Source organism: Dermacentor variabilis, chromosome 4 (assembly GCF_050947875.1).
Source record: "Dermacentor variabilis isolate Ectoservices chromosome 4, ASM5094787v1, whole genome shotgun sequence".
NCBI classification, from domain to species: domain Eukaryota; kingdom Metazoa; phylum Arthropoda; class Arachnida; order Ixodida; family Ixodidae; genus Dermacentor; species Dermacentor variabilis.
This window is the reverse complement of record NC_134571.1, coordinates 160017168-160044499: the sequence shown is the minus strand read 5'-3', so window position 1 is coordinate 160044499 and position 27332 is coordinate 160017168. Positions and strand designations below refer to the sequence as shown.

The 27332-nt window shown below is 48.3% G+C and overlaps 2 protein-coding genes across 2 annotated transcripts in view; one reads left to right on the top strand and one right to left on the bottom strand.

Annotated features, from left to right (window-relative positions):
• Positions 1-354: 354 nt before the first annotated feature.
• LOC142578021 (uncharacterized) overlaps positions 355-27332 on the bottom strand; it is a 42166-nt gene continuing 15188 nt past the window's right edge. The window contains exons 5-7 of the mRNA XM_075687448.1: positions 15277-15390; positions 12447-12539; positions 355-590 (exon numbers count right to left, since the gene is read on the bottom strand). Coding sequence (XP_075543563.1) covers positions 489-590; positions 12447-12539; positions 15277-15390 — 309 coding nt within the window. The 3' untranslated portion in view covers positions 355-488. The remainder of the gene's footprint in view (positions 591-12446; positions 12540-15276; positions 15391-27332) is intronic.
• On the top strand, positions 24852-26195 carry LOC142577663 (uncharacterized). Its single transcript, XM_075687135.1, has one exon. It carries the CDS (start codon positions 24852-24854, stop codon positions 26025-26027), a length of 1176 nt encoding a protein of 391 aa, XP_075543250.1. The 3' UTR covers positions 26028-26195.

Sequence of the window (27332 nt, the reverse complement as noted above, 5' to 3'; positions counted from 1 at the left end):
GCGAGACATAATGAAATTCCATTACTTGAATTGCGCAGGAAATAATTACGGCTTGAATTTATTGGTCGAATACTCGATAGCAACCTGGCTCATAAGCATACAATGTATATAAGTTCACTAAAAACAATACCAACTCGCCACAATCATCACGGCGATTGAAACCCCTATTTTGGCCGAACACAGTTAAATACTCATTTTTCTCTCACCATTGATAATTGGAATCACTTGGCTTTATGAAATCGTATTTGCACTCTTGTGCTTTTGGGTTCACATGTTTTGCTAATTGTTTCATTTCGCTTATTTTCCCCTTCCGGCATGGGCGTCGTGTCAGCAGCATGTATGGAAATATCAAGAAATATATTATGCGTTTATTGATACATGCAGTTTATAATACTGTGGAAGTTTTCGTCTAAAGATGTTGATTTCGATGGGCTCAGTAAGGCATGACTTCATTACGAAGTTGTATCTTTTAATTTTCTTTGTCATCCTCAGCAAGCCAGTGGAGGTGGTATTTCCTTGCAATGGACCTTCCCACTCGACCCTTCCTTGACGCATGTCCCGTCCACATATTTTCCTGGCGTGGTAACATGCTGTAAATGCAAAATATACTGTCTTTAAAAAATTACGAAGGTTATAGCGTCCTGACCATAAAGCGTTCTTGATAATATCATTATCACACACGGCAGGGACTCCTTGATAAAGAGTCCCTGTCATTACATTTATCCACTGCATCCAGCCACAACAAAGTAAACCTATTTGACAGGGTATTTGTTCGGTTTTCTTTGGAATTGTAACAAATTACTACGTGTCTTATTCAGCAGGCCGACGTGTGGTTTCGGTTCCAGAAATGAACAAAGCCAGCTGCAACTTCAGACACGCAGAAAACACACTTTCTAAAAAACAGAAATCAAAGCAGTAGCAAACAGCGCTATGGCGTTTAGGCTACAAAACCACAACATCGATTGACAAGAAGGGGATTACAACGTGAAAGTGCAAACAGAAGTCATGCAAGATATCGCTCAAGGCCAAAACATAAACTTCTGGCTTAACCAAGTCCTGGCAAATGTACAGTTAACCAAAGAGTCCGAGTTCATCTCATCAAAACTGTGGAAAGAAAAAGTTCACCGGCTGTTTCTTTATCCTGATGAGAAGTCCGGACGGTGTAGGCAGCACAGTGACGCTCGCAGACGGCCGAGCCATGCAGATGTCTCGTCGTTAAAACGGCGCCCCGTCTGCGCAACAGCGGAAGAGACGCCACAGGTCGTCGGGAAACCACAATGCGTCCGGATGGAGGCCTCTGCGAGCCTGGGTCCAGGCGCCCCTCAAGACCGTGCCTCTGCATCCCAGCAGCCTTCTTCAAACGGTCCCTGCTTACGTCTTGCCCCGTAGACACCAGGCCATCGTGGAAGCTTCGATGCGGCTGGATGAAGGCCTCCTACGCTGGGGTCCTAGTTTCCCAATGAGCGTAAACCTCTGTCTCTTTCACTTGTTTCAGCATTAGTTGCAGTGACCACGGCGTTTATTGGGGGGCGGAGGTTTACGCTCGTTGGACCACAAGGACCTCAGCGTACAAGGCCTTCACCCAGCCGCATCGAAGCTTCCCCGATGGCCCGGTGTCTACCGGGTACGACGTCAGCAGGGACCATTCGAAGAAGGCTGATGGGGTGCGGAGACACCGGCTTGACAGACTCCTGGACCCAGGCTCGCAGAGGGCTCCACTCGAACGCATTCTGGTTTCCTGACGACCGGTGGCGTCTCTCCCGGTGTTGCGAAGACATGGCGGCATTTTAACGACCCCACTGCTGAAGGGCTCGGCCGTCCTCGAGCGTCTGCGGGCGGCACTGCGCTTGGACTTCTCATCAGGAGAAAGAAACAATTGACCTTTTTTGTTCAACAGTGTTGATGAAATCAATTCGGGCTCTTTGGTTAATTCTGTACAATTGCCAGGACGGCGTTAAGCCACAAGTTTTTGTTTTAACCATGTGTTATTTGTTGCGTATAATGGTCCTCTAACAATGCAGGCTTGTCGGTCCGTAGCACAAGTGCGGAAAGCTCGGCAAGAGGGTGAAGAAAAACTGAGTACCTGCTTTACTTCGAATAATTCATTCTGTGCTAAATAATCTTTTGTATCACATTAAGGTTATATGCTCTTTATCAAAATAATTTATACTCCCAACAGGAGCGTTGGTCCAACGCTATGATTGTAAGAGGCTCGACTAAAAATCCACGTCGAGCGGTATTTTTGATATCTTTGTTTAAGTACAATGTGAATAACTTGCTATGTGGGCTGACAATACAACGCCCAGAGTGACACGCCTTTTGCGCTCTATTTTCATTGACGTCCACCAGAAAAAAAACGTGCGCAGCTTGTACTAGCGGTGCAAGGCTGGAGTCAAGGGCGGAACTTGTGATCACCTAGGTTGTAGTTGGCTTGTATGAACCATTTGTAGGTTTTGCAAAGTTATTGGTAGACTTGGGTAAGTTGTTTGTAGGTTCTGTTTAGTTGTTGTCTCGGCGGGCTTGACGCTGGAAGTTTTCGAGCAGTCGCAAGCCGGGATCGCTTTCTCGGTGACGTCAAGTGTTCGGGTGCCGACTCTTACGTACCCTGGGCTGAAACTCGGGATCATCGACTCGGCGACGCCTCTTCTCAGACGCAGTTTGGGCGTGATGTTCCGGATCAGCTCGGCGGCGACGCATCGCTTCTCGCTTGGCAGTAGGCACTCTTCCTGATAAGCCGCCTCTTCTTCTGGTGTCCGGACTTTCTTAAGTCTCCCCATGGCAGGAGCACGTACGCGCGGCGTAGAGGAGGCGAGACGTGTGTCGCCGCGCCGGCTGTTCCGTGCTTTTACTCATCTGTGACGTCACGACTCCGCCCTATGCGTGTGAGGTACGAGGATGTTACGTGGCTCGGTGCTCTCGCAGGTGGTTGCTAGGCAACACGAGACGGCACACAGCTGGGCTGTGTTTCCTGGTAGCCCTTCACGGCGGAACTAAAACCTAAACAGCTCCGCTGTTAAAGTATGGCAGTGCCCTTACTCGTTTATATAATAAAACAAAATGTTCTTTTTGCTTCGTTTCCAGTTCCAGCTCTCCGATTCATAAATACTTTTAAAGAAATAATGCATCATGACTTTTTAAAGAATGCAGTAACGAACAAGCGACATATTGTCACGTTGTAGTGACGATCACGAAAACAGCGGGAAAACTGTGAATGAAGAAACTAACATTTTATTGGGTGAACCTGTGCCCACAAAGCAGCTTACACCCAAAGCACAACAACAGCGGCGAAAACAGTCGGCGATCGCTGAAATCTCATCTCCGGGACAAGAGCGTCGACTTTTATGCCTGAGTCATTGAAGATGCCCACGGGCTTTTGAACGGCTGGAAGATGTTGTCGCGCAGCATTTCACCTATTTGTTGCCTTATAACTTCAGGTTCTCACGTCGAAACTCGGTAAGGGCTCTGGCGGAGTGGTCGAGCGCACTCTTCGGTTATTATGCGGTGCTTTGGAACTATCATTAGTAGAATTCTGGATAACCTTGAAATGCCGTCTTTGTACCGTTGGAGAAAACATTTGACCTGTTGCTGCTTGTTCATGGGGAGACTTGGATTTACCTCGAAGTCTGATTCGGGAACCATGGTTGTCAAAGTATATGCGGCAGAAATCGGCAGGACAAGCGCATTGATGGTTGTGATGAGGCCGATGTGTTTGAACTCCCGGCTGTAGTTTGTCAGCATAACTTTCTCATTTCCTTCTTGCAGTAGAGCTATCCCTCTTGCGGTGTAAATTTCGCGGTCGAGCAGTAGACGTTCGTCGCCCTCAATGATGCATTCTACGCCTGCGGGTGTTTCGATACCGACGGAATTGAGATTGCTGGAGCAGGCGAGATGCTGATTTGGTTTCAAGTACTCTCATGACTTGCTGACTGGAAGTTGTCTCGGGTGGTATCGCTTGGTCTGTAGACAGCCTTATCGACTTCGACTTTATGTCAATGACTGCGCTTTGCTGATTCGGAAAGTCCATTTCGAGAATTACGTTGCAGCGCACTCTTGAATGATAACGAAGCTCGCAGTGTGAGTCTAGTCATGCACTGTAACTCTTGCTGTGCAGATGCCAATCGCCGTTATAAGGAGTCCTTAAGCTGTCCAGAAGTGAGGGCGGTGAAGGGTACACTGACGATGTAGTTGTCGGCTTCTGTGTCTATTAGAGCGGTGACATTGTGGCCGTCGAGAAGCACAATCGAGGTAGGCGGTTCTTCATCTTGCAATGCAATTGGGTTGTGCTTTCGCATCACGGCTACATCGCGTTTTTCTGTAGCTAGTACGTTTCTTCGTCAGGTCTTCTTACGTCGGCGTATGCCTGGCTTCGAAGCTTCGTTGGGGTGGCGCCATATCTTTCCTACGTCGTGAAGATATATATCGAAACGTCGTCGGTTGCGGCGGGGTATCTTCGGTATTTAGATGTACAGAAACCGCACCTTCATCGGTTGCTGCTTTTAGTTTTCCGGACATGGGCTTACGGACCATCCACGGGCTGGTCCTTCGTACGGTCGGCGCTACGGCGACAGGTAGCGTCCTGGTGACGGCGAACGCGAAGAGGGTCGGGGTCTCCACTGTGTTGCGGCGATGTAGTGGGCAATATCACGAGGCCGTTCGCGAAGCTGTGGTGACGGTGCGCTAACGGCGAAGCCTCGCCGGCCCAGGTCACGATTTGGGCACCGGCGGTAGGCGTGGCCCGCTTCTCCGCGGTGGTAGCAAAGTGGGCGATGGTCTGTAGCGCGCGATACATATGTCTTCTTTGTGTAGCTGCGCCAGGCGACGGGAGGGTGAGCTGGCGGCTGTGGTGGCAAACGACGGAACTGTGGCGTTACCGGGCCCTGGCGCGGGTGTAAAGGGGAAGCGTGACAGCGGCATAGGTCATCGCTTCCGGCTGAGGCCGCGGTGATCCGTGGACTCCAAGTGACTGCTGGATCTCCTCTCGTATAATGGCAACAGTGCATGCTACTTGAGGCTGCCTCAAAGGGAGCATCCTGTGCAGTTCTTTGCGTGCGACTGTTATAATGCTCTCTCGTCGCTAGTCGGATCCTTGTGCTTGAATTTCACTCTTTGTCGAAAGCACTTGGTGGTTGTATTGGCAGGTGCGTATTTTTAGCGTCTTCTCAATCGTCGTAGCCTCTGTTAAAAACTCAGCTACGACATTCGGGTGGTTGTGGATCAGTCCGGCGAAAGGTTCTTGCTTTAGGCCCCGGATCAGGAATTGAACTCTTTTCTCAGACATTTAGATCTCTGAGGAGAAATTGACGTTTGATTGAAGGCGAAATTCAAATGTAAGAAAATGTATCTACCGTTTGTTTATAGATATGTTTCTCTCTATCTTTCTTGCGGACAAGTGCTGTAGTTGCATTTTTTGTGACTTAATTCACCAGTCATGTATACGCATTGTATTTGTACGTCTATAACTTTGAGCGCTTGCATATTACCTTGCACATGTTTGTCTTTTTCCCGAATTAAGTTTCACTATCCGCACTGCAGCGTTGTTTTGACATATTTGTCGTGCCTTCTATGTACATTTTTTGCCTTTGTATTGTGACACGGTGAAGAAGAAGATGTTTTGATCATCGTAGGAAGAAGACGATGTTCTGGGTTTCGCGCGCTGGCTACCATCTTGTCAGTTGATATAATTATTGTAAATATTCTGTAAATACACGCCTGACTGTTTTTAACCCCGTAACATTTTGGTGGAGGTTGCGGGATCATTATCAAGATGGATTTACGCAGCGAGCGCTCCTTAACTGCATCTACAATGGCAGCGCAAGGCGAGGATGCTTCGGACCCGTCGGCGCCCACGCCCACCGTCATTCTAGCCCAACCCCACGACCCAGGAACCTTTTCTGGCACCGATGACACTGATGTTGAAGACTGGCTTCAACTATATGAGCGAGTGAGCGCCAGCACCCGCTGGGATCAGAATATAATGCTCGCGAATCTGATATTTTACCTCGTGGGCACGGCACGCATCTGGTTTCAGACCCACGAGGAGGAATTTACCAGCTGGGACATTTGTAAGCAGAAATTGAAAGATTTTTTTTGACAAGCCAGTTTGACGTCAGCGCGCTGCCCAAAAAGAACTCCCTTCGCGTGTCCAGACGTGAACAGAATCCTATCTCACTTACATCCAGGGCGTGCTCGCTCTGTGCCGCAAAGTAGATCCGAAGATGTCCGAGCCAGATAAGGTTGCACATATCATTGAGGGCATAAGAGATGATGCCTTCCATCTCCTTGTCTTCAAGAATTTTTCCACTGTGCAAGCCATCATTACAGAATGCCGGCGGTTTGAAGAAACCAAGAGTCGCGGCATTGCCCAGCCATTTCCCCGCCTTCCCAACACGGCTGCTACGTCCACCTGCGAACACCTCCGCAGTCCGCCCACACCCAATCGCTCTGATGACATCCTCCATGTCATCCGACGTGAAATAGAAGCCGCATCTCCTGTCATGGCCCCAACCCATGGCCCCGACAATTGCCAGGCGACCGTCTCAATGATACATTCCGTCGTGCGCCAAGAATTGGCCAACGTTGGCTTGACCAACGTCTGATCAGTTAATCGACCTGACTACACTCCGTGCAGCACTGTCATACGCACCAGCTGCCTGAATGCCCCAACGCGGTATCGCAACCCGGCCGAATGGCGTACTCCAGACGACAGGCCTATATGCTTCACTTGTGGCCGTGTCGGCCATATTTCACGTCACTGCCGGCCTTCGTGGAATTCGACCCCCTGGTCCTACCACCCATCCCACGGCTCTCATGCTGCCCCGCGGTTCGCCCCGCAAACGCAGCCAGCAAATTCTGGCGACACTTCTCGTCCTACCCACTCTAGCCGCTCTCCTTCGCCACGTCGCCGCTTCTCCCGATCGCCCCAATCTCGCCGATCAACGTCCTCTAGCTGTTTCCGGCGCATCCTTCGGGAAAACTAAGGGGTGCAGCAGCTGGAAGTGATGCTGCCAAACCGACCCGACGCAAAAATCCTCTTCTGACCTTGCCCACACATCGGAACCTCATTAAAGTGAACGTGGATGGTGTACCTGTCACGGATCTGATTGACACTGGCGCGCACGTATCTGTGATGAATGCTCAGCTTCGGAATCGTCTCAAGAAAGTCCTCACTCCTGCCCCTTCGCCTATGGTCCAAGTCGTCGACGATGGAACACCAGCCGTTATTGGCGTGTGTCCGGCTCGCCTGAGTGTCGCCGGATATCATAATTCTGTTTTATGTTATGTACTAGAGCACTGCCCTCACGACCTCATCCTGGGCCTTGACTTTTTGTCTACACATTCCGCTTTGATAGACTGCTCTGCTGGTATTGTGCAACTCGCTCTACCTGCTGCTATTGACCCTTATGATAGTTCTCCGATACGGCTATGTTCCACAGAGCATATTCGCCTCCCACACCGTGCCGTTGCCTACATAGGTGTCTACCCCGTTCCACCAATACCAGACGGTGACGGCATCGTATCCCCTAATCCGGATGTCCTGCTCTCGCATAACGTCGCTTTCCCTCACACCGTCGTTACAATTTCGGACAACACATCCTACCTTCCGCTTCTGAAATTTCGACTCCATACAGTATTCCCGCGCGGAATATCCCTGGCGCAAATAACGCCAGCCAGAGACTACCACATTTCGGCTTTAACTTGTGACAGCTCCTCGTGTTCAATGTATGCTTCGCCTCCTGTCCCTTCAGATTTGCATGCCCTAACAGAAATGATTGCTCCCGACCTTCCTCCCCAGCGTGCTCAAGAAATACGTTGCCTCCTTGCCTCATACTGGGATATATTCGACCTTGGAGAACGCTCTCTAGGACAAACATCTGTCGTAAAACAGCGAATAAACACCGGTGATGCGAGCCCGATCCATCGGCGACCCTACCGCGTCTCGCCTAGTGAGCGTCATATCATCCAACACGAAGTTGACAAGATGCTTTCACGAGACATCATCGAACCTTCTTGCAGCCCATGGGCATCCCCTGTTGTACTAGTTAAAAAGAAGGACAGCAGTTGGCGACTTTACGTCGATTATCGACACCTCAACAAGGTAACAAAGAAAGACGTCTATCCGCTACCACGCATTGACGATGCCCTGGATTGCCTGCATGGAGCGCAAAATTTTTTGTCCATCGACCTTCGCTCCGACTATTGGCAAATTGCCGTCGATGACATGGACCGCGAGAAGACAGCTTTTATTACTCCCGATGGCCTGTATCAGTTCAAAGTGGTGCCTTTCGGTTTATGTAATGCCCCGGCCACATTTGAACGAATGATGGACGCCCTCCTACACGGTTTCAGGTGGTCCATCTGCCTCTGTTACCTGGGCAACGTGATCGTTTTGTCTCCGACTTTTGCGACACGCCTCGAGCGCCTGTCGACAATCCTATCAGTTTTCCGTCAGGCGGGGCTACAAATAAATTCGTCCAAGTGCCACTTTGGTCATCGTGAAATTTCTGTACTTGGGCATCTCGTTGATTCTTCTGGTGTACGCCTTGATCACGATAAAGTACGGGCAGTCAAAGGCTTTCCCGTGCCAACATGTGCCAAGGATGTTCGCAGCTTCTTGGGCCTTTCCTCCAACTTCCGTCAGTTTGTTCGAAATTTTGCGAACGTTGCGCGCCCTCTCAATCAGCTCCTCAAGAAAGACGCTGCATTCAGTTGGTGCCCTGAGCAAGCTGGTGCTTTCACCGAGCTGACTGGGCTGCTTACGCCTCTGCCCATTCTCGCTCACTTTGACGCGTCAGCCCCAACAGAAGTTCGTACCGATGCCAGTGGCCACGGTATTGGAGCTATCTTGGCATAGAAACAACAAGGGCGAGAACGTGTTATTACCTACGCCAGCCGCCTTCTTTCCTCTGCAGAGAGCAATGATTGTATCACTGAACACGAGTGTATGGCTCTCGTTTGGGCAGTCGGTAAATTCCGTCCCTATTTCTACGGCCGCCAATTCACAGTTTTCACTGATCACCACGCTCTGTGTTGGCTTTCGTCCCTCAAAGATCCTTCAGGGTGCCTTGGCCGCTGGGCTCTGCGCCTCCAACAATACAACTATTCCGTTGTATACAAGACCGGCCGGTTACATCAAGATGCGGACTGCTTGTCGCGCCATCCTGTCGACCCTCCTGACGTTTCTGCGGCCGGCATACCTGTCACCGTTCTCTCTCTGGCTGCTTTTCGCGACATTGGAGCCGAACAACGTTGGAACCCCTCCTTGCAACACCTTATTCAACGGCTCACTTCAACGACGCCCGAGCCTTCCCTTCGCATGTTTGAACTTCAAGATGGTATATTGTACCGCTCTAATATGCGCCCAGACGGCCCTGCCCGACTCTTCGTTGTGCCTGAGCATCTGCGTCAGACTATTCTCGCCCAGCTTCATGATGTACCGACTGCAGATCACCTTGGCGTGTCACGGACTTATGACCGCATTCGTCGGCTCTTCTTTTGGCCTGGTCTATACCGTGACGTCTGCCATTATGTCGCTGCGTGTGATCTCTGTCAACGACGCAGAAAGCCGACCACTCTCCCTGCTGGTCGCCTTCAACCGCTTGACGTACCATCAGAACCATTCGTCCGCGTAGGTGTTAATCTTTTCGGCCCATTCCCTGCGTCTGCTTCGGGAAACAAGTAGATTGCTGTAGCAACAGACTACGCCACCCGATATGCAATCTCACGGGCTCTTCCGACATGCTGTGCAACAGATGTCGCCGACTTCCTCCTAGGAAACGTCATCCTTCACCACGGCGCCTCTCGACAGCTCCCCACCAACCGAGGCCGCTACTTTCTTTCTAAAGTGGTCAATGACATTCTACACTCGTGCGCGACTAAACACAAGCTTGCTGCTGCTTACCATCCACAAACGAACGGTCTAACCGAGCGCCTTAACCGCACCCTTACTGACATGCTGTCCCTGTATGTCTCCGATGATCATCGCGACTGGGACGTTGCTGTGCCGTTCGTTACTTTCGCCAATAATTCGTATCGCCATGATACCGCAGGTTTCTCTCCATTCTTCCTCTTGTTTGGTCGTGACCCTACGTTACCTTTCTACACCGTTCTGCCTGCTAGTCTGAATTCCACATCCGAGTAAGCCCGTGAAGCCAGCCTCAAAACACATGAAGCACGACATATTGCTCGACGTCGACTTGTGGAGTCGCAAGAAAATCAGCGGCGCTTATATAACTCCTGCCATCGTGACCTCCTTTACACACTGGGCGCCCTGGTTCTCCTTTGGTCGCCGTCGCGACGCGTTGGCCTCTCGGAGAAGTTACTTTCACGCTACTCCGGCCGTTACCGTGTCTTGCGTCAAATAACTGACGTCACGTACGAAATCGCCCCTCTTGAGCCAGCCGTGGCTCCGCATCGCTCCGACGTGGTCCACGTCGTGCGTCTTAAGTTGTATCACTCGCCCGCCTCCAAACCAGCACCGAGCCGGTGCTTGAGCCGCCGGGGGTCATGTGACACGCTGACGAAAGATATGTTTTCATCATCGTCGGAAGAAGACGATGTTCTGGGTTTCGCGCGCTGGCTACCATCTTGTCAGCTGATATAATTATTGTAAATATTCTGTACATACACGTCTGACTGTTTTTAACCCCGTAACAATATTATTACTGCCAATTGTATGGATACCGGGGCCTCGTCAGGCCTTACCGCCTTTTGTCCCGGTCCCCTCTTTTCCTTGAAAAGAAGAATAAACTTCACTTCACTTCACATTTCTGGGTCGGCGTGTCGGAAAAGACGGGTCATCTCTTCCGTGAATGTGGTTGTGGTCTCATTGGGCAGTGGAAGACAATGGGGTTTTACGTGCCACAACCACGATCTGATTATGAGGCTCGCCGTAGTGGAGGACTCCGGAAATTCGCACCCCCTGGGGCCCTTTAACGTGTACCTAAATCTAAGTACACGGGTATTTTCGCATTTCGCCCCCATCGGAATATGGCCGCCGTGGCCCCAGTAGGTTTCGCAGTGGCCCTCGGGTTCTCAGCAGAGCTTTCGCCCGCTCTTTGCGCACGATGCTCGTGAAGGTCCGTACGACGTCACGGCGAAATAGGCCTCCCCTTGTTAGGTGATTTCTCGATTATCGAACCATGTCCTTGTGGTGTCTTTCAATGAGAAGACATGGCACAGCTTCTCGTCACTATTCTAGTCGTTAAATGCAGCCACCTGTTATGATGTCGATAGTAGCGTGTGCATGGCGTGATTCGTGATAGCCTCAAGGGAACATGATGCTACCAGTGACAATACAATAATTTATTTGCCTTATTCTGCCAACAAGGTACCTGCTGCCTATCTTTTAACACTACTTCTCAGCTTTACCTGCAAATTGCTTCTATGGGGCTGCTTGGCACGGTCGTAGCAAAGCAAAAATATTTAATTGGATGGGTTGGATTGCTCAGTTTAAAAGCCCATTGAAGTTTTTCTTGCTGGAACTTTAAATGCAGAGAAAGCTCAGAATGGTATGTCATATCAGCGATTTCACAAGCGAATAGGCGGTCCATTCATCTTTACGCGCAACAGCAGTCCCGTACATCAACGCGTTAGCAATGCTTAAGAAGGAAGGACCGCACACGGTAACTGCAAAACCCACTAGTTCGAAAGGTATGTACAAAGGCCAAGTTTTTACTGCACGTGAGAACAACTTTGGTATTTCAATCTGAATGATACTAACGTGAAGACAACAAGATGAGTGCTTCGCTCCGGCTTGAAGGCGAGCGTACTTGCCCATTGCAAATTGGTATAGTTGTTTTCATGAATTTATGCAAGAGAAAATTGCTGAACAAGCAAGCGCCATGAACGTCTGCTAAATAGGACACATTGCGAGTATTTTGACGAACGATAGACATGAAACATTCGCTTCGCCTCTAGCTGTTACGTATATTGCACAGAAACAAATAGGTTCCAGTCAACATAGATAGCTTGTGCTACCTGGGCCCGGGTGGGCACTGGGATCCCCCTTAATCTTCGGTCCAAGACAAATCAGCGTAAACAAACCACTGTTTTACTTGATGTACGAGCTGCATTTGGCACTCATCTCCAAACAAATAAACAGAGTCCGTAAGTTTCTAGCGTGATATTGGGCGCGGAGCATTGCTAGTTCAATCGTCTAAATTACAAAAGCTCTAGCTGTAAGTGCCAAGCGCAACGTAGAAATTTCTCACCTAAAAACAGAGCGACAATCGAGACAAGAGAGAGGACATGGATGTTGGGACGGTTGTGTTCCTCTCAACTTACAGAAGTCACAACAGAAGCACTGCTGTTCCCTAGGAAATCGCTTACTGCACTGGCTGCGCTAAAACAAACTTCTGAAGACACTGTATGTGTTATAGGTCAATTCTTAAAACAGTCTACGACATAGCGTGCTAGTATTTGTCAAACAAAGTGGCAAGATATCTTACCCGACACTTTGTGCCTGGGAGAAAATAATTAAACTTCCTCTGTCCATTCTCGTAGCATGTAAACGCACAACCAACTTGATTACCAGAGGGACTCTGAAAGAAGACAATTAAAGATTTCCAAAATTGGCTTTCGAACTTTCGTTTTCCATAGACATGTAATAGACGGGACGGCTTCTCCTAACACAGCAATAATATTATGAACGTATATTTGCATTTCTTGTGTGCAAGCTATTTGATACAAGAACACAAATTTAATGAATTATTCAGAGATGCAGCATAAATGCTTGTAAACACAAGCTAGCATGCTTTGTCGCGATAAATGTAAACCACAAACGAACAGTACGCTTCTTTCTTTTTCAGCCCTCAGTGACCTCTTTCTTTGTGTGTATGTGTGTGCGCGCGTGTGTGTGTGTGACTGAATCGAAAATTCCAACCACGAAATATCACTGTTTAAAAATTGTCGTAACCTTTGTAAAGTGAAACCTCACAAACATAGATAAAGTAAAAGAATACCCGCGCAGCTGCATGAAAATCCTAAGATATCATTCGTTCAAAAAAAATTAAGTACTGAGGATCTACGCGCGAAAACTACGATATGATTACACGCCGTAGTGGGGGATGCCGGATTAACTTTGACCACCAGGGGTTCGTTAACGTGCATCTAAATCAAAGTACACAGGTGCGGCCGCCGTGGCCGGGATTTGATCCCGTGACCTCGTGCTTAGCCGGCGGCACATTATGAAAGCCACTGAGCAAGCACGGCGGGATTTTGTCATTCATTAAAGGTAGCCAAACTGCGTAAGGCAGTCCTCTCACTTTCGGGAAGTGATTCGTGCTCGGTTTTTCTTCGCTATAAATATCTCCAAGTTATTGCAAACGCTTTACTGTATTCAGTGACGTGCCTTCTCTATGCGTACTTTCATGCAGTTCATCATAATATCCCTGCTTAGTACTCATATATACTTCATTACTTTGGGCACTTGAGTACACAACGAGGGTAACTAAATACTCAAGTTACGTTTTCTTCTGCATTGCAAACTTAAATGCCTAACTGATATTGCAGCTGGAAGGGTTACTAACCGAGCAACCGAGCCATAAGCGAGTAGCCACCAAGTTTCTGAAAAGAATTGCACATTTATAAGCGTTACGGCAATAGATAATCTAGGTGAATTATACCTACTCTGACTGAGCGAGCTCTCTCTAACGCGGCCACTCCCGCTCGTATTGACAAAAGTACTGCCCAGCTACGCCTCTCAGAGTGTCGAGCGAGAGGCTAAAGCTATTTCCTATTGCGTATGTGGGGCGCAACGACAGCACCATTCCCGCACGCGACGCAAGCATGGTGCAATTATAGCTTCCTTCCCCTCCAAAAATAAACCAATGTAATATGCATGGGTGTTACGGTTGAAAAGAATAAGCGATATTACTATTACATGTTTTGGTTGCATTTCGTTACTTACAGGCAACGCTACATGCGGTTTTAGCAAATGGCCCTCTATGATGAGTGCAATCAAACATCTGGCGCCAGATATTCACGTCAAATAAGTCATTGTATAAATCAAGGCTCACTCTTAGTACCGTGTGTCCCGATTTATGTTGCTTCAAGAAATAAAATGTCATGCTTTGATTGAAGCAGTTCTCCCTTTAAAAGCATCGCATTGCAATTATTGCAAAGCAGTTCTCTTTTTCCTTCTTATTTTTGGTTATAAGGGAAGAAACGTCGTTTCGGTCTAACTACCACATCGCTTCCAAGATTTTCAAGGGAACCTTTCGTTGCTCGGTTTTTCTTCGCTAGACTTTCCTGACCATGGCTTCTGAGTGCTGCTGCTTTCTTGCCGAATAGCTCACACTCAACAAAAGAAGAATTGCATGCCTGATGGTTGAATCAAATCTCGTCTTCGCAGCACCCCAGTCCGACGGGACCGTCCTTCGCTAACAATCGCAGGTATATATGGTGCCAACGCCAACTACGGATCTTTGAGATGATCGCCGCGTTTTTCACGTTGTGTAGCACTGGTGCGCGAGAGAACATGGGCGCGCGCCAGTTTCCTTTGCGTCAAGTATACAAGAATGAAAATGGGCAAGCTTGTTGAAATTGTTTTACTGCATCACGAGGGCTTCACCTCGCATAGATTCCAAGACGTGCGTTTTATGTGCAGAATTCTTTTATTGCATCTTTTCTACGTTTTGTCGGCTAGAATTGTCGAGACTTCGGATGACTCTCTTCGAGGTCGGCGGTCGGAGGTCGGAGGTCGGTGTGAGCTTTCGCCACCCACCACTTTGAAGAAACCAAGCTAGAACGCGTCGTGAACAGTGTTTCCGTACGGCCACCGAAACGTCAATTTCGTCATTTTGCCTGTTGGTGCGAAGATCGATGTACTATGACTTTACCTGAGCAGACAATTTTCTGTCAAACCGTTGACTGCGCAGTCGAAGATGTCACTTTTGAAAGAAGAAGTGGATTGCAGGTTTAAAAAAGTAGCTGATATTGCTAGAAAGGTTATTTGCTTGAAAGTTTAACCATAATGGAATTTTAGGAGTGGGCCACGTCGGTTGTTTGGGTGTGGGCCACGGTGTCTGTCCGACGCCGCGGCTGTCCACTGTGGGATTTCACGATGCGAACGACAGCAGGTCCAGCTCCGGGAACGTGATGTTGTCACTTTGTCACGTGGGTTTTGCTACCATCAGATGGTAACGCCAGACGGACGACGGATTTTTCGTCTCATAGGGCACATGAGGCTTTCCCCACAATAAGTATCTAGTTATCTCATGGGAACACGCACATGAGTTTTTCTTATCACAATAACAAGTGATTCCTATAGATCCTTACCGGGTAACGCTTGTACTTTTCACAACCTTTTGGAATTGCGGTATATAGGCATTTTCCCTCTTGGCACGTGCCTCCCTTGTAGTCTGTTTCTTCATTATACCCAGGGGTTAGAACCTGGAATCAGTAAATCATCTATCAAAATATTTTCCCTTCATACAATAAAGTATCAACGAGTGCTGGATTCCTTATATTAATGCAGCAATTTATTGAGCGACAACATTTATAATAAATGTGACGGAGCTCGATGGAGTGGACTACGGATGAAGGACGAAATACACATTTTTTTAAAGCATTTCGGCGTTTGGCGAGCGTTTCAGTGATGAACCAACAATATATAGTGAATAAAAATAGCAGAAATAAAATGTTTCCTATGTGCATAGTTTCTTTACGAGCTTGTTAAGATGTTCGTAGATCACCACTGCAAAAAAGGGGGTGAAATTCATAAAGTATTTCGATCGTAAGAGATGAGCGCCATTAGCCTGCCGCCTTCTATAATTAAACACCTGCTCAGCAATACGATTGTCTGGCGTCTCCCCTTTGGAATAGTTTCGGAGTGCAATTTCTTTTTTTTTTTTTGTAAGAGTGAGCCTCTTATTTTTTTGCTTCTCTGTACATTGGAAAAAAAGGTCAGTGCACCATGACCTCATCCCGAGGTCAAGCTGTGTTTTACAGCGAAGCTGTAGGCCTCTAGTTGGCCAGATTTTTTCGTGGGCTCCGGCTCAGCCAACAACAGTACCGCCACCTAGGGGCCGTGGCCACTCAGACGTGCCTCAAACTACAGCTGGAAAAGGATTTTGTCTTTGAGTTTCCACGTGAGAGAATTACGTTTTCTCGTATATTCGAATTACAATCCCAAGCTATCACGTCTGCAGATTGTATGCAAGTCGCACTTTACGAATTTTCGGACGCAATTTACTTTGCAAAGTCAACGTTCAATTACTTACATAAAGCACTTACACTTGGCGTAGGGCCTAGTAGAATAAGGATGTACGCAGCACTTTCGCACATGTGGGTGCTCGCGTCACATACTGGGGCGCACACTGTATCTGCTCTTGATGAGTGGTGACTATGCCCGTTGTGTCTATCGCACGTCGTGTGCTGCGTCTATAGTCTATATTATGGCAAACATTTTCCAAAAACAGTGCCACCAGCCAGCGGCCGCGGTCACTTAGGCCCCAAACGGCAGCTGGAAAAAAACAAGACTTCGAGTTTCCGCGTAACATAACTATGTTTGCTCCTGTATTCGAATTGCAATACGAAACTATCATGCCTGAAGCTTGTGCGCAAATCGTATTTTAAGAATTTTCGGACGCAATTTACATTGAAAAATTGAATTATTTCAATAAGAAACTTGCGCTTGGCGGAGCACGTGACGTACTTCGCTCGTGATGATGGTGCTTGTCTAACGTCGTGAAACGTAAGCTAGAGGGTCATAAGAAGCGAACAAACGTTGATACCAATGACAGCATAGGGGAAATTACTTCTGCTTACTAAATGAATTAAACAAATGATAAATAATTGAACATGAAACTGGATGAAGAAACAACTTGCCGCAGGTGAGAAACGATCCCACGTCTTCGCATTACGCTTGCGATGCTCTACCAATCAAGCTACCGCGGCGCCGTTTGGTAGAGCATCGCACGCATACTGCGAAGACGTGGAATCGTTGCCCACCTGCAGGAAGTTGTTTTTCCATCCAGTTTCATTTTCAATTATTTATCATTTTAATCATTTAGCAAGTAGAAGTAATTTCCCCTATGTTCTCTTTGGTGTCACTATCAATGTTTGTTCGCTTTTATGATATGATGTATACAAATCAGGCTCCTCTGTTAGCCCCCTTTCATCTTGTTTGTCAGCTGGGGAGAGGGGGCGGTGGCACTTGTCTAGCGTCGCTTGTCTCTCTGATTGCTTCTCTCTAGCGTCGGCAGCAGCTTTGCTGCACATCCTTTACTGGGTGGAATGGAAGCAGATATTTAGAGCGCAGCTCAGGCGCCCGTTACTGCGTTGAGCATCAGCGTGCCTCGACATCCCTCAGCGTCGCTTGTAATCGAGGCACACAGAATAATGAAAGAACAAACGCGGAGCGCAGCGCGCGAGCGCGAGGAGGAAAGCGTAGGAGGAAAGTCTGACGACAGCGTGAGGTGGAAAGCGACGTGCCGCACGATACATGCTCAACAGCAGCAACCAGGCATACGGTGAGCGCTAAGGAAACGAAGCGCTGGCGGGGGCTTCAGAGACAGTGCGCCGCCGCCGCTGGAGAATGCATTCTGCAAAATGCGCGTGTTCCTGTGCTCACGCCTTCTTTCTTAACGATAGGCGACGCAACCGGTGAAAATGCTTCGTGTGCCGCTGCTAAACAAGCTGCCAGAGCAGAGGCTTAGCGCCGCCACTGAGAGGACTCTGTCGTTCAGAATGAAATTCTTTGCCACTGTATACCGCAAATTCAGAACACCCAAACAGCTGCGCCTAGAATTTGCATTAGGGCGTATGGTAATCGTCCGTGAATTTTTTATTACTTGTTCAACCTTCTTGCTAACAGCAGTTTCTTTTCATCACCTTGCCCTGTTGTAATTATTTCTGAAAATATTTGATGTTTCGCGTCTCCAAACCACCATCTGATTATGACGCAAGCCGTAAGGGAGGAGTGGGCATTAACTTTCTAAGTACACTAGCTTTTTCTCTGCATTGCCCCTATTGGAATGTAAAACCCACCGCCAGGATTGCACCAGCCAGCCGTAGCTCAGCAGAGCAACGCGATAGCCACTGCGCTACCGCGGCGCATGGTCAACCGTTTCACTTATAGAACCCAGAGCAATCCAAACCTACCCAAGCAACTTTCGATACCGTTTAATAATTAATTGTTTTCTAAACATGAAAGAGATAGTAAAGTAGGTGTCTGACCCAAACAGGGTGCGTTATTTTTTATTCTAATGTGCACAAAGAAGCCACAGCTGAGCAATCTACGATGCAGTGGTGGAAGTATGTTTGTCGCAGTTGTTTTATAATTTAATTTCTGCGTTCGAATAAACAAAATTGAGGGTAAGTGGGAAGGAATCAGCAGCCTTCAGCAATATCTGCTTACAACAATTTACTGCGGCAGCAGCAGGCTCAAAAAAGTGAAGCTCTCGACGACCGTCGCGTTCGTCATCACCAGACCGCTACCTGTCGCCGCAGCGCCGACCATACACTGGCCCAGCCCGGGGCCGGTCAGCGAGCCCATATCCGGAAAACTAAAAGCAGCAACCGGTGGAAGTGCGGTTGCTGTCCGTCGAACTGATGAAGATCGTCCGCCGCCGACGAAGACGCCGAAGAAACTACTTCGACGACATAACAACACGCCGCCGTCCCGACGAAGTCTGGAAGCAAAGAATGCGACGACGAAAGACGACCTGACGACGTCACATACCAGCCACAGGTCAACGCGACGCAGTCGTGATCCGACGCCAAGACCGAACTGTAACGCAAGACAAAGAACCACCGACCTCGACGTGCTTCTCGATGGCCACGCAGTCACCGCCTTAGTCGACATAGGGGTTGATTACTCCGTCATGAGTGGACACATCGCCGCCCAGTTGAAGAAAGTTAAGACAACGTGGGAAGGTCCTCAAATTCGGGCAGCTGGAGGACACCTCATAACGCCGACTGGAATGTGCACGGCAAGAATTACCATTCACGACCGGACTTACCCTGTCACCTTTGTTATCCTCCAACAGTGTTCACGAGACGTCATTCTCGGCATGGACTTCCTCAACCAACACGGCGCAGTCATCGACCTGAAGTCGAAGTCAATAACGCTGTCGGAAGATCATGCGATACCACCGGAGAGCCTTCGTAGCCACCACGCCTTGAGTGTGCTCGAAGATCAAGTGAGCATCCCGCCTCGCTCCAGCATTGTCATTTCGGTCGGCACCGAAACACCCGCTGACGTAGAAGGCGTCATCGAAGGCGACCAACGTCTACTGCTAGACCGTGAAATTTGCGTCGCAAGAGGGATCGCTCGACTGCACGGAGGAAACACGAAAGGGTTGCTGACAAACTTCAGCCAAGAGTTCAAGTACATCAACAAGGGCATGACAATCGCATACATCGAGGAAATTCTGGAAAACAGCAATGCGTTTCTCCTGTCGGATTGTGCCGCATCTACCCCGACGACCGTAGTTCCCGAGCCAGACTTCGACATAAATCCCAGTCTCCCCACGATTAAGCAACAACATCTCAGAAGTCTACTTCGACGATACAAAGAGTGCTTTTCCACGTCATCAAAGATTCGACGAACCCCAGTCGCAAAGCATCGCATAATAACCGAAGAGTGCACTCGACCTCTCCGCCAGAACCCATATCGAGTTTCGACGCGAGAACGTGAAGCTATAAGGCACCAAGTCGACGAAATGCTGCGCGAGGACATCATCGAGCCGTCCAAAAGCCCGTGGGCATCTCCTGTAGTCTTGGTGAAAAAAAAGGACGAAACCCTACGTTTCTGCGTCGATTATCGTCGCCTGAACAAGATCACGAAGAAGGAAGTATACCCCTCCCACGGATAGACGACGCATTGGATCGGCTCTGCAACGCTAAATACTTCTCGTCAATGGACCTCAAGTCTGGCTATTGGCAAATAGAAATCGGCGAAAGAGATCGCGAGAAGACGGCCTTCATCACCCCAGACGGCCTCAACGAGTTCAAGGTTATGCCATTCGCACTGTGCTTGGCGCCTGCAACGTTCCAGCGCGGGATGGACACGGTTTTAGCAGGACTGAAGTGGCAGACCTGTCTCGTTTACTTGGATGACGTCGTCGTCTTCGCCGGAAATTTATACGAACACCTGAGGCGGCTTGCGACAGTACTAGAGGCCATCAAGTCATCAGGGCTCACTCTGAAGCCGGAAAAGGGCCGCTTCGTTTACGATGAGCTTCTGTTCCTAGGTCACGTAATCAGCAAATCTGGTGTCCGCCCAAACATGCAAAAGACAGCCGCCATCGCACACTTCCCGCAACCCATTGACAAGAAGGGAGTGCGTAGATTCCTTGGCATGTGTGCCTACTACAGGCGCTTTGTCAAGGACTTTTTACGCATCGCTGAGCCGTTGACACGTTTAACTAAATCTGATGTTGAGTTGAAGTGAGAAACACCCCAGTCCGACACATTTGAAGAACTGAAACGACGCATGCAGTCACTGCCGGTACTTGCGCACTTCGACGAGTACCTCGATACAGAAATCCATACTGACGCCAATAGCCTAGGCCTCGGTGCCGTTCTAGTCCAGAGGAGAAACGGAGTCGAACAGGTGATAGCTTATGCTACCCAGTCGCTGTCAAAAGTGGAAGGCAACTATTCTACGACCGAAAAGGAATGCCTCGCTATCGTTTGGGCTACAGCTAAATTTCGCCCTTAGTATATTGCAGGCCATTCAAAGTCGTCAGCGACCATCACGCGTTGTGTTGGCTAGCGAATATAAAGGATCCTTCAGGACGACTGGCGCGGTGGAGCCTCAGACTACAAGAATATGACATCACAGTCCGGACGAAAACACTCCAATGCCGATTCCCTATCACGCGCCCCCATTGACCCGCCGCCGCAAGATGACGAGAATCACGACGCATTCCTTGGAATGATAAGCGCGGAAGACTTCCCCGAACAGCAACAGGCAGACCCGGAGCTAAAAGGCCTCGTCAAATATTTGGAAGGGCACACCGACGTTGTCCCCAGGGCCTTTAAGCGCGGGTTATCTTCCTTCACGCATGAAAACAATCTACTCGTGAAGAAGAACTTCTCACCAGTGCGCGCCAACTACCTTCTTGTTGTTCCGTCGGCGCTGCGTCCAGAAATACTTCGCGCCCTACATGACGATCCGACCACCGGGCACCTAGGCTTCTCCCGTACGCTATCCAGGATACAAGAAAGGTATTACTGGCCACGCCTAACAGCCAACGTCGCCCGTTATGTCAAGACATGCCGAGACTGTCAGCGACGCAAGACACCACTGACAAGGCCAGCGGGACTACTACAGCCGATCAAGCCCCCTTACCGACCTTTTCAGCAGATCGGGATGGACTTGTTGGGACCGTTTCCGACATCAACTTCCGGAAATAAGTGGATCGTCGAGGTGACGGACTATCTCACCCGCTTCGCTGAAACTAAAGCTCTACCAAAAGGCAGCGCAGCTGAAGTGGCGAAATTTTTGTCGAGAACATCGCGCTGCGACATGGTGCTCCATAAGTCCTCATCACCAACAGAGGAACGGCTTTTACAGCAGAGCTCCTGCAAGCCATTCTGCAATACAGCCAGACAAGTCACAGGAGGACAACTGCCTACCATCCGCAGACGAATGGGCTCACGGAGCGCCTGAACAAGACCCTCGCCGACATGCTAGCAATGTGCGTCGACGTCGAGCACAAGACGTGGGATGCGGTCCTGCCGTACGTAACATTCGCTTACAACACGGCGGTGCAAGAAACAGCACAGATCACGCCATTCAAGCTTATTTATGCCTGCAACCCGACGACGACGCTCGACGCCATGCTGCCGCACGTCACTGACGAGGAAAATCTTGACGTCGCTACCTATCTCCAGCGCGCCGAAGAAGCCCGACAGCTCACCCGCCTGCAAATCAAGAACCAGCAGAGGACCGACAGCCGACACTACAACCTCCGACGGCGCTTCGTCGAGTACCAACCCGGTGACCGTGTTTCGGTTTGGACCCCTATACGCCGACGAGGACTGAGCGAGAAGCTTTTGCGTCGCTATTTCGGACCGTACAAGATCATCCGACGTATTGGCGCACTGGACTATGAAGTCGTGCCAGACGGCATTTCGCTATCACAGCGGTGCCGCTCACGACCTGAAATAGTCCATGTTGGTGCGACTCAAGCCGTACTACCAGCGTTAATGAACTTTGGGGCTTCGCGTAACAGACCTTTGGACTTTGTTTCTTTTCGTTGTTTTGTTACTTATGTTTAATAAGTGTCCTTTTGTGTTTGGCTCTCTTATATTTGTAGCATCGGGACGATGCTTCTTAAGAGGGGGGTATTGAAACGTGTACTTTATCCGGCAACCACGTTTCGCCGCCTAGCAAATGTATACGCACAGCGTGGGACGTCCTGCATGTATCCGAAGTTTCTGGAAAGTTATCGATGCTTCTATCCGCTGTCTGTTGTTGCCGAACCTTATGTTATCTGATTTAATCACCTGACACGAATGGTGTAGAACTTTGTGGAAGGCACGCGGGTCCGAACGATTAGTCTGGAACATGCGACGACTGCTCTATAAAAGCCGACGCGCTTGACCCGCTGATCAAATTTTCGACGATCGCCGACCATGTTCGCCGCTATCATTGTGCTATAAGTGTAGCCTGTTTTGTGGGCACAGGTTCGCCCAATAAAAGCTAGTTTTGTCTTTCACAGTATTGCTACTGTGTTCTTCAACGTCACCACCGCGTGACAATATGTATGGTCACCTATACTGTCCCTACAGATGTGCTGGGTAACGACTTATTATCTCTACAAAGAAATCACGTAACGAAGCAAGAAACATTGTCTAAATATCCTCGCTGCAATAAATATACGCCCTCCCCCCCCCCCATCATGGCATATATCCTTCAATAAATAGAATGGTTTTCGAAGAGCGTACGTCTATATGCTTACGCTAAAAATCTTTGCTGATAGTTTAAATTGTGCACATTCAAGGTGAAGCTGAGGATGGAGAGGTGGTCTCATTATGACCTGGCCCTAACTCAAAGAGTAAATGAATGCAGCCAAACAAACACGATTTTCACTGCTGTAGAAGAAACCTCGTGCGAGAGAGTTGCCTGAAAGATGACTACGCCTGTTTGAAACCATTTAAATCACAGCAAAAGCAATTATGCATCTCAACAGTGTAGGTCACTCTGCCATAAATTCAGTTAAGACACATCGGCGCCTATGGGGGGTTTCCGTTTTCTTTCGGTTCGTCACTAGAGGAGTTATTTGTTCGTTACGCATTGTAAAACAACACACCAGCATATCATAAATGGCAAGAATTATCGCAACAATAATATACCGAACTTTCTGCGTTAACCATTATTTGCAGGACAGACTGCAGTTACACAGTGGGTATACAGCCCAACATTCAAGATGGTAAAAAGATCAAGTTACTATTCTGGCTAAAGGAAAAAAAGATTCAAGATCATTCCACCATGCAAAGGTGGATGACCAGCGGAGCTGTAAACATGGTGGTCAGAAAACTTGTGGTAAATACTTGATTGCATCACTCACTATCACTTAGCAATGCCGGTCGCAATGGTTTGTCGCCGATATGTTGTGCATTGATCGGCACTCTCGCAACTGCCGACGCATTCTTCGATAATATCAAATCGATGCACTTACGCCACTGGGTGGTCGGTTGGGCCGGATCGGTGCGGCATTGCAAGTGAAACGCCTCCAATATGAAAGGTGTAAACCCCTTTCTTTTCGATCATGGCACATCAGTATTACAATCACCGACAACCATCAGAGGGGTAGTGTCATCGCAATTAACCAAAGCAAACTGAGTAGAACCTTTCGACAACGCGTTTCGACATCGAACATACTTTTTCATCTCTTCGCCGCGTTCCCCGATTCGCGACATGCGTCGTCCCGTCTGACCTGCCGCTTACCGTCGGCCTCTCGGGCACCACGATCTTGGTGGTTGCCGTACGCCGCCGTCGCACGCTCGTCTAAGCTCGCGCCGTTGCGCTTCGTAAGCGAGCTGCTCTTCGGTAATCCTAACCACGCTTGACCTCCGCATCGCAACTTATACTCAACAATGCCCAACTAGGTTTCACCGAGGCATCCAATGACGGTTTTCGATGTGCCGTTATCTATGTTGTATGCCTAATTCCAAAAAATGTAAGCACAGTTCGCTTCACTTTACTGAGTGCTTGTAGCCTTAGGCTGACGGGGCTCTGCGCAATTGCACTCTTTGCTTGCTTACGGTGTTATTAGTGCCTACGTGGCGTGAGCCATTGATTAGGCGGGTATGAGTCATTGATAATGATAGTTTTTGTGTGCGGACACGAAAATTCTATGGTACCCTAGCCACACACACCTCCCCTGTAAGAAATAGGTAACAGGATGATACGTCGTTCAATTATGACCACTTGCCACTGAGTTTAGCATAAAATAATTGTGGAAAGAGTTGCCTGCAATTTTATGCTATTTTTTCGAAGATAGCACTGGAAACTGGCATGAAAACAGCATTTATGCTGTGATCATTTGTTTCCGAAGCACTTCAAAAAGCCAAGCCCAGGATACTAATTCACAGGAGACGAATGAATTTTGCTTCAAAAAGAACATAAATAAGCACTTTTTTCAACGCATGTACACGCGTTGTGGTGCTGTACATGAGCATTTTCGAATACAGTTCCCCGCAAAGTAAAAGTAATAATAATAGTAATACACGCATTTCTGTTTCACCTAGCACGCATTACTATTTACATAGGGGCTTAATTTTGTGCACCAATTAACTACATTTTCGACGCACAATTTCAACAAAAAAGAAGCCAGTTCGTAGGTGGGCTTGGCGGCTTTGCCACTGCGCAGGCCACTAATCCTTTCGTCTTCCTAATGCAGGTGCTCGGACCATTCATCGCGTGTCTTTTCCTTCCTGGACTGGCGACTACGCCACTGACTGCACCTTCATCTTTACCAACCCATCTCAGCGTGGATGTAACAGGCGCCCGTCAACGAACCACTGCCATCGCTTCACCCGTCTTTGGAACGACACACTCGTCCTTGGATTACCTGTCCCTCGCAGCAGAATGGGAAGCGCCATCGCATCCAGCATCACTACTAGGACCAGCTATAAAACAGGAGCAGCCACCAGTGGCACTTTGTGGGCTTGGCAGCTTTGCCACTGCGCAGGCCACTAATCCTTTCGTCTTCGTAATGCAGCTTGGTGAACGTTTCAGCCTCTTTGCCAAAAAGTCTAACAACTACTTCTTAGTACAGCTGCCAAGCCCTCAGTGCCTTAACGCTGTTCTTGCTGATTGTTTTCATCTCGTTCTTTCGCTGTTACTCCTACTTTCCGGTGATATAGAAACTAACCCCGGTCCGGATAAAGCAGCTATCCTCGCAGAGCTAAAGAAGATATCTACTGGCCAGTCCAAGCTTATTTCTGAAGTTCAAGATCTAAAATCTCAGTTATTAGCGACAGACAGAAATGTATCTGACCTCGGCAAACGTATGGCCGAACTTGAGAGCCATTACGAAAGCCTTGTAACACTTAAAACAGACACAGAAGTTCTCCGCGCCGACACAACTAAAGCTACTCGCTTAATTTCAAAACTAGAGGCACGTTTTGATCATGCGGAAAACCGAACGCGACGGAACAACTTAGTATTCTACGGACTCCCTGAAACTACACCTGAATCGTACGCACAATCAGAACAACTTATCATTAAACATTGCCGCGAGCATTTAGATATACACATCGACACAAAAGAGATAGAGCGCGCCCATCGTCTCGGACGTCATTCGAACGACAAACCCCGTCCAATAATAACAAAATTCACATTTTTCAAAACAAAAGAAACTGTCCTGTCGAGCGCCCGGAAACTAAAAGGTACCAATTATAGTATTGGCGAAGATTTTTCTCGTGCAGTTCGAATTGCTCGCAGCCAGCTCGTTGCATTTGCCAGACAGCAATCTGCCCCATTTAATCTGCGCTACAAAACCCTGCACATCGGACCGAAGCGCTATGTGTTTGATAGCGTATCTGAAACTGTAAGAGAAGTGTTATAGCAATCGTCCGCCCGAAAAAATGTGATTACCCGCCCCCAAACCATGCCAAGAAATAATCTTTCATTGTCTGTCATATTCACAAATATTCGCAGTTTCCTACCTAAGCGTGAACTCGTGTCTAACATCATGATTTCTTCAAACAGCAGCATACTTATACTAACTGAAACATGGCTTACCCCTGATGTCACTGATACAGAAGTACTTGCCGACTTGGCAGGTTTCGAAGTTTTTAGAAATGACCGCAGATGCACTCGAGGGGGCGGTGTCTTGATTGCTGTGGGCCCTAATTTATCGTGCACACCATTAGACATCGTCTCTGATCTGGAAATGTTATGGTTAATTTTTCGCTCACCGGCGCAATCCGTTTTGCTTGGTGTTTGCTACAGGGCACCGCATACTTCACCCAACTTTGCAAGTGAGCTGAACAGTATTCTGAGTGATCTCGGTACTGCACATCCAAATTCACATATATTGCTATTCGGAGATTTCAATTATCCCGGTATCGACTGGCAGAAACTAGCTCCCTCAGGTGCGAACCACAGAGAATTAAAGGATTTTATAGAAGTATGTTTGAATGCTAATCTCGCTCAGTTAGTAAGGGAACCAACGCGTGTTGCTGGCGTCAGTGCTAATATCTTGGATCTTATACTAACTACGAATCCTGAGAGCTTATCACATATAACTTACCTGCAAGAAATTAGTGATCACAAAGTTATCCACGCCGAGTTTTCGTTCTGCCTTGAACGGCGCGAAAAATGTAAGAAAACAATCCTTCTATATGAGAAAGGTAACTACGACGCAATTAACTACGAGCTTAGAAATTTTTTCCCGTTATTTGAAGCCCAATTTTACAGCATGCCTCTCCAGGAGAGCTGGGAGGTATTCAAATACAAAATACAGGACTTGGCCAACAAATTCATTCCTAAAATTACTTTCCGTGAAAATCGCCAAAAGCCATGGTACACTAAGGCACTTAAAACATTAGAAGGCAGAAAAAAGCGCTTCTTTCGTGCTGCTAAGGCAAGAGCCTCGTCTAATGCGTGGCAGCGGTACTATACTGCCGAGAATGCCTACCTGATTTCTGTGAGAAATGCTAAGTTCAAATTTTTCAACAATGATTTGACAAAATTGTTAAATGATAACCCGAGAAAATTTTGGAAGGTCATCAACCCTATCGAATCGCACGCTATCACTCTGACCAACGAATTGGGAGAAACCGTCGGGGACCTAGAATGCGCTAACACCTTCAACATTGCTTTTAGCACAGTTTTCACAAAAGAACCCAGCACACCTCTGCTTACGAAA

Excerpts from the sequence above, each read along its gene's own strand:
- LOC142577663 (XM_075687135.1), top strand. The coding sequence starts at position 24,852 with ATGCAGGTGCTCGGACCATTCATCGCGTGTCTTTTCCTTCCTGGACTG.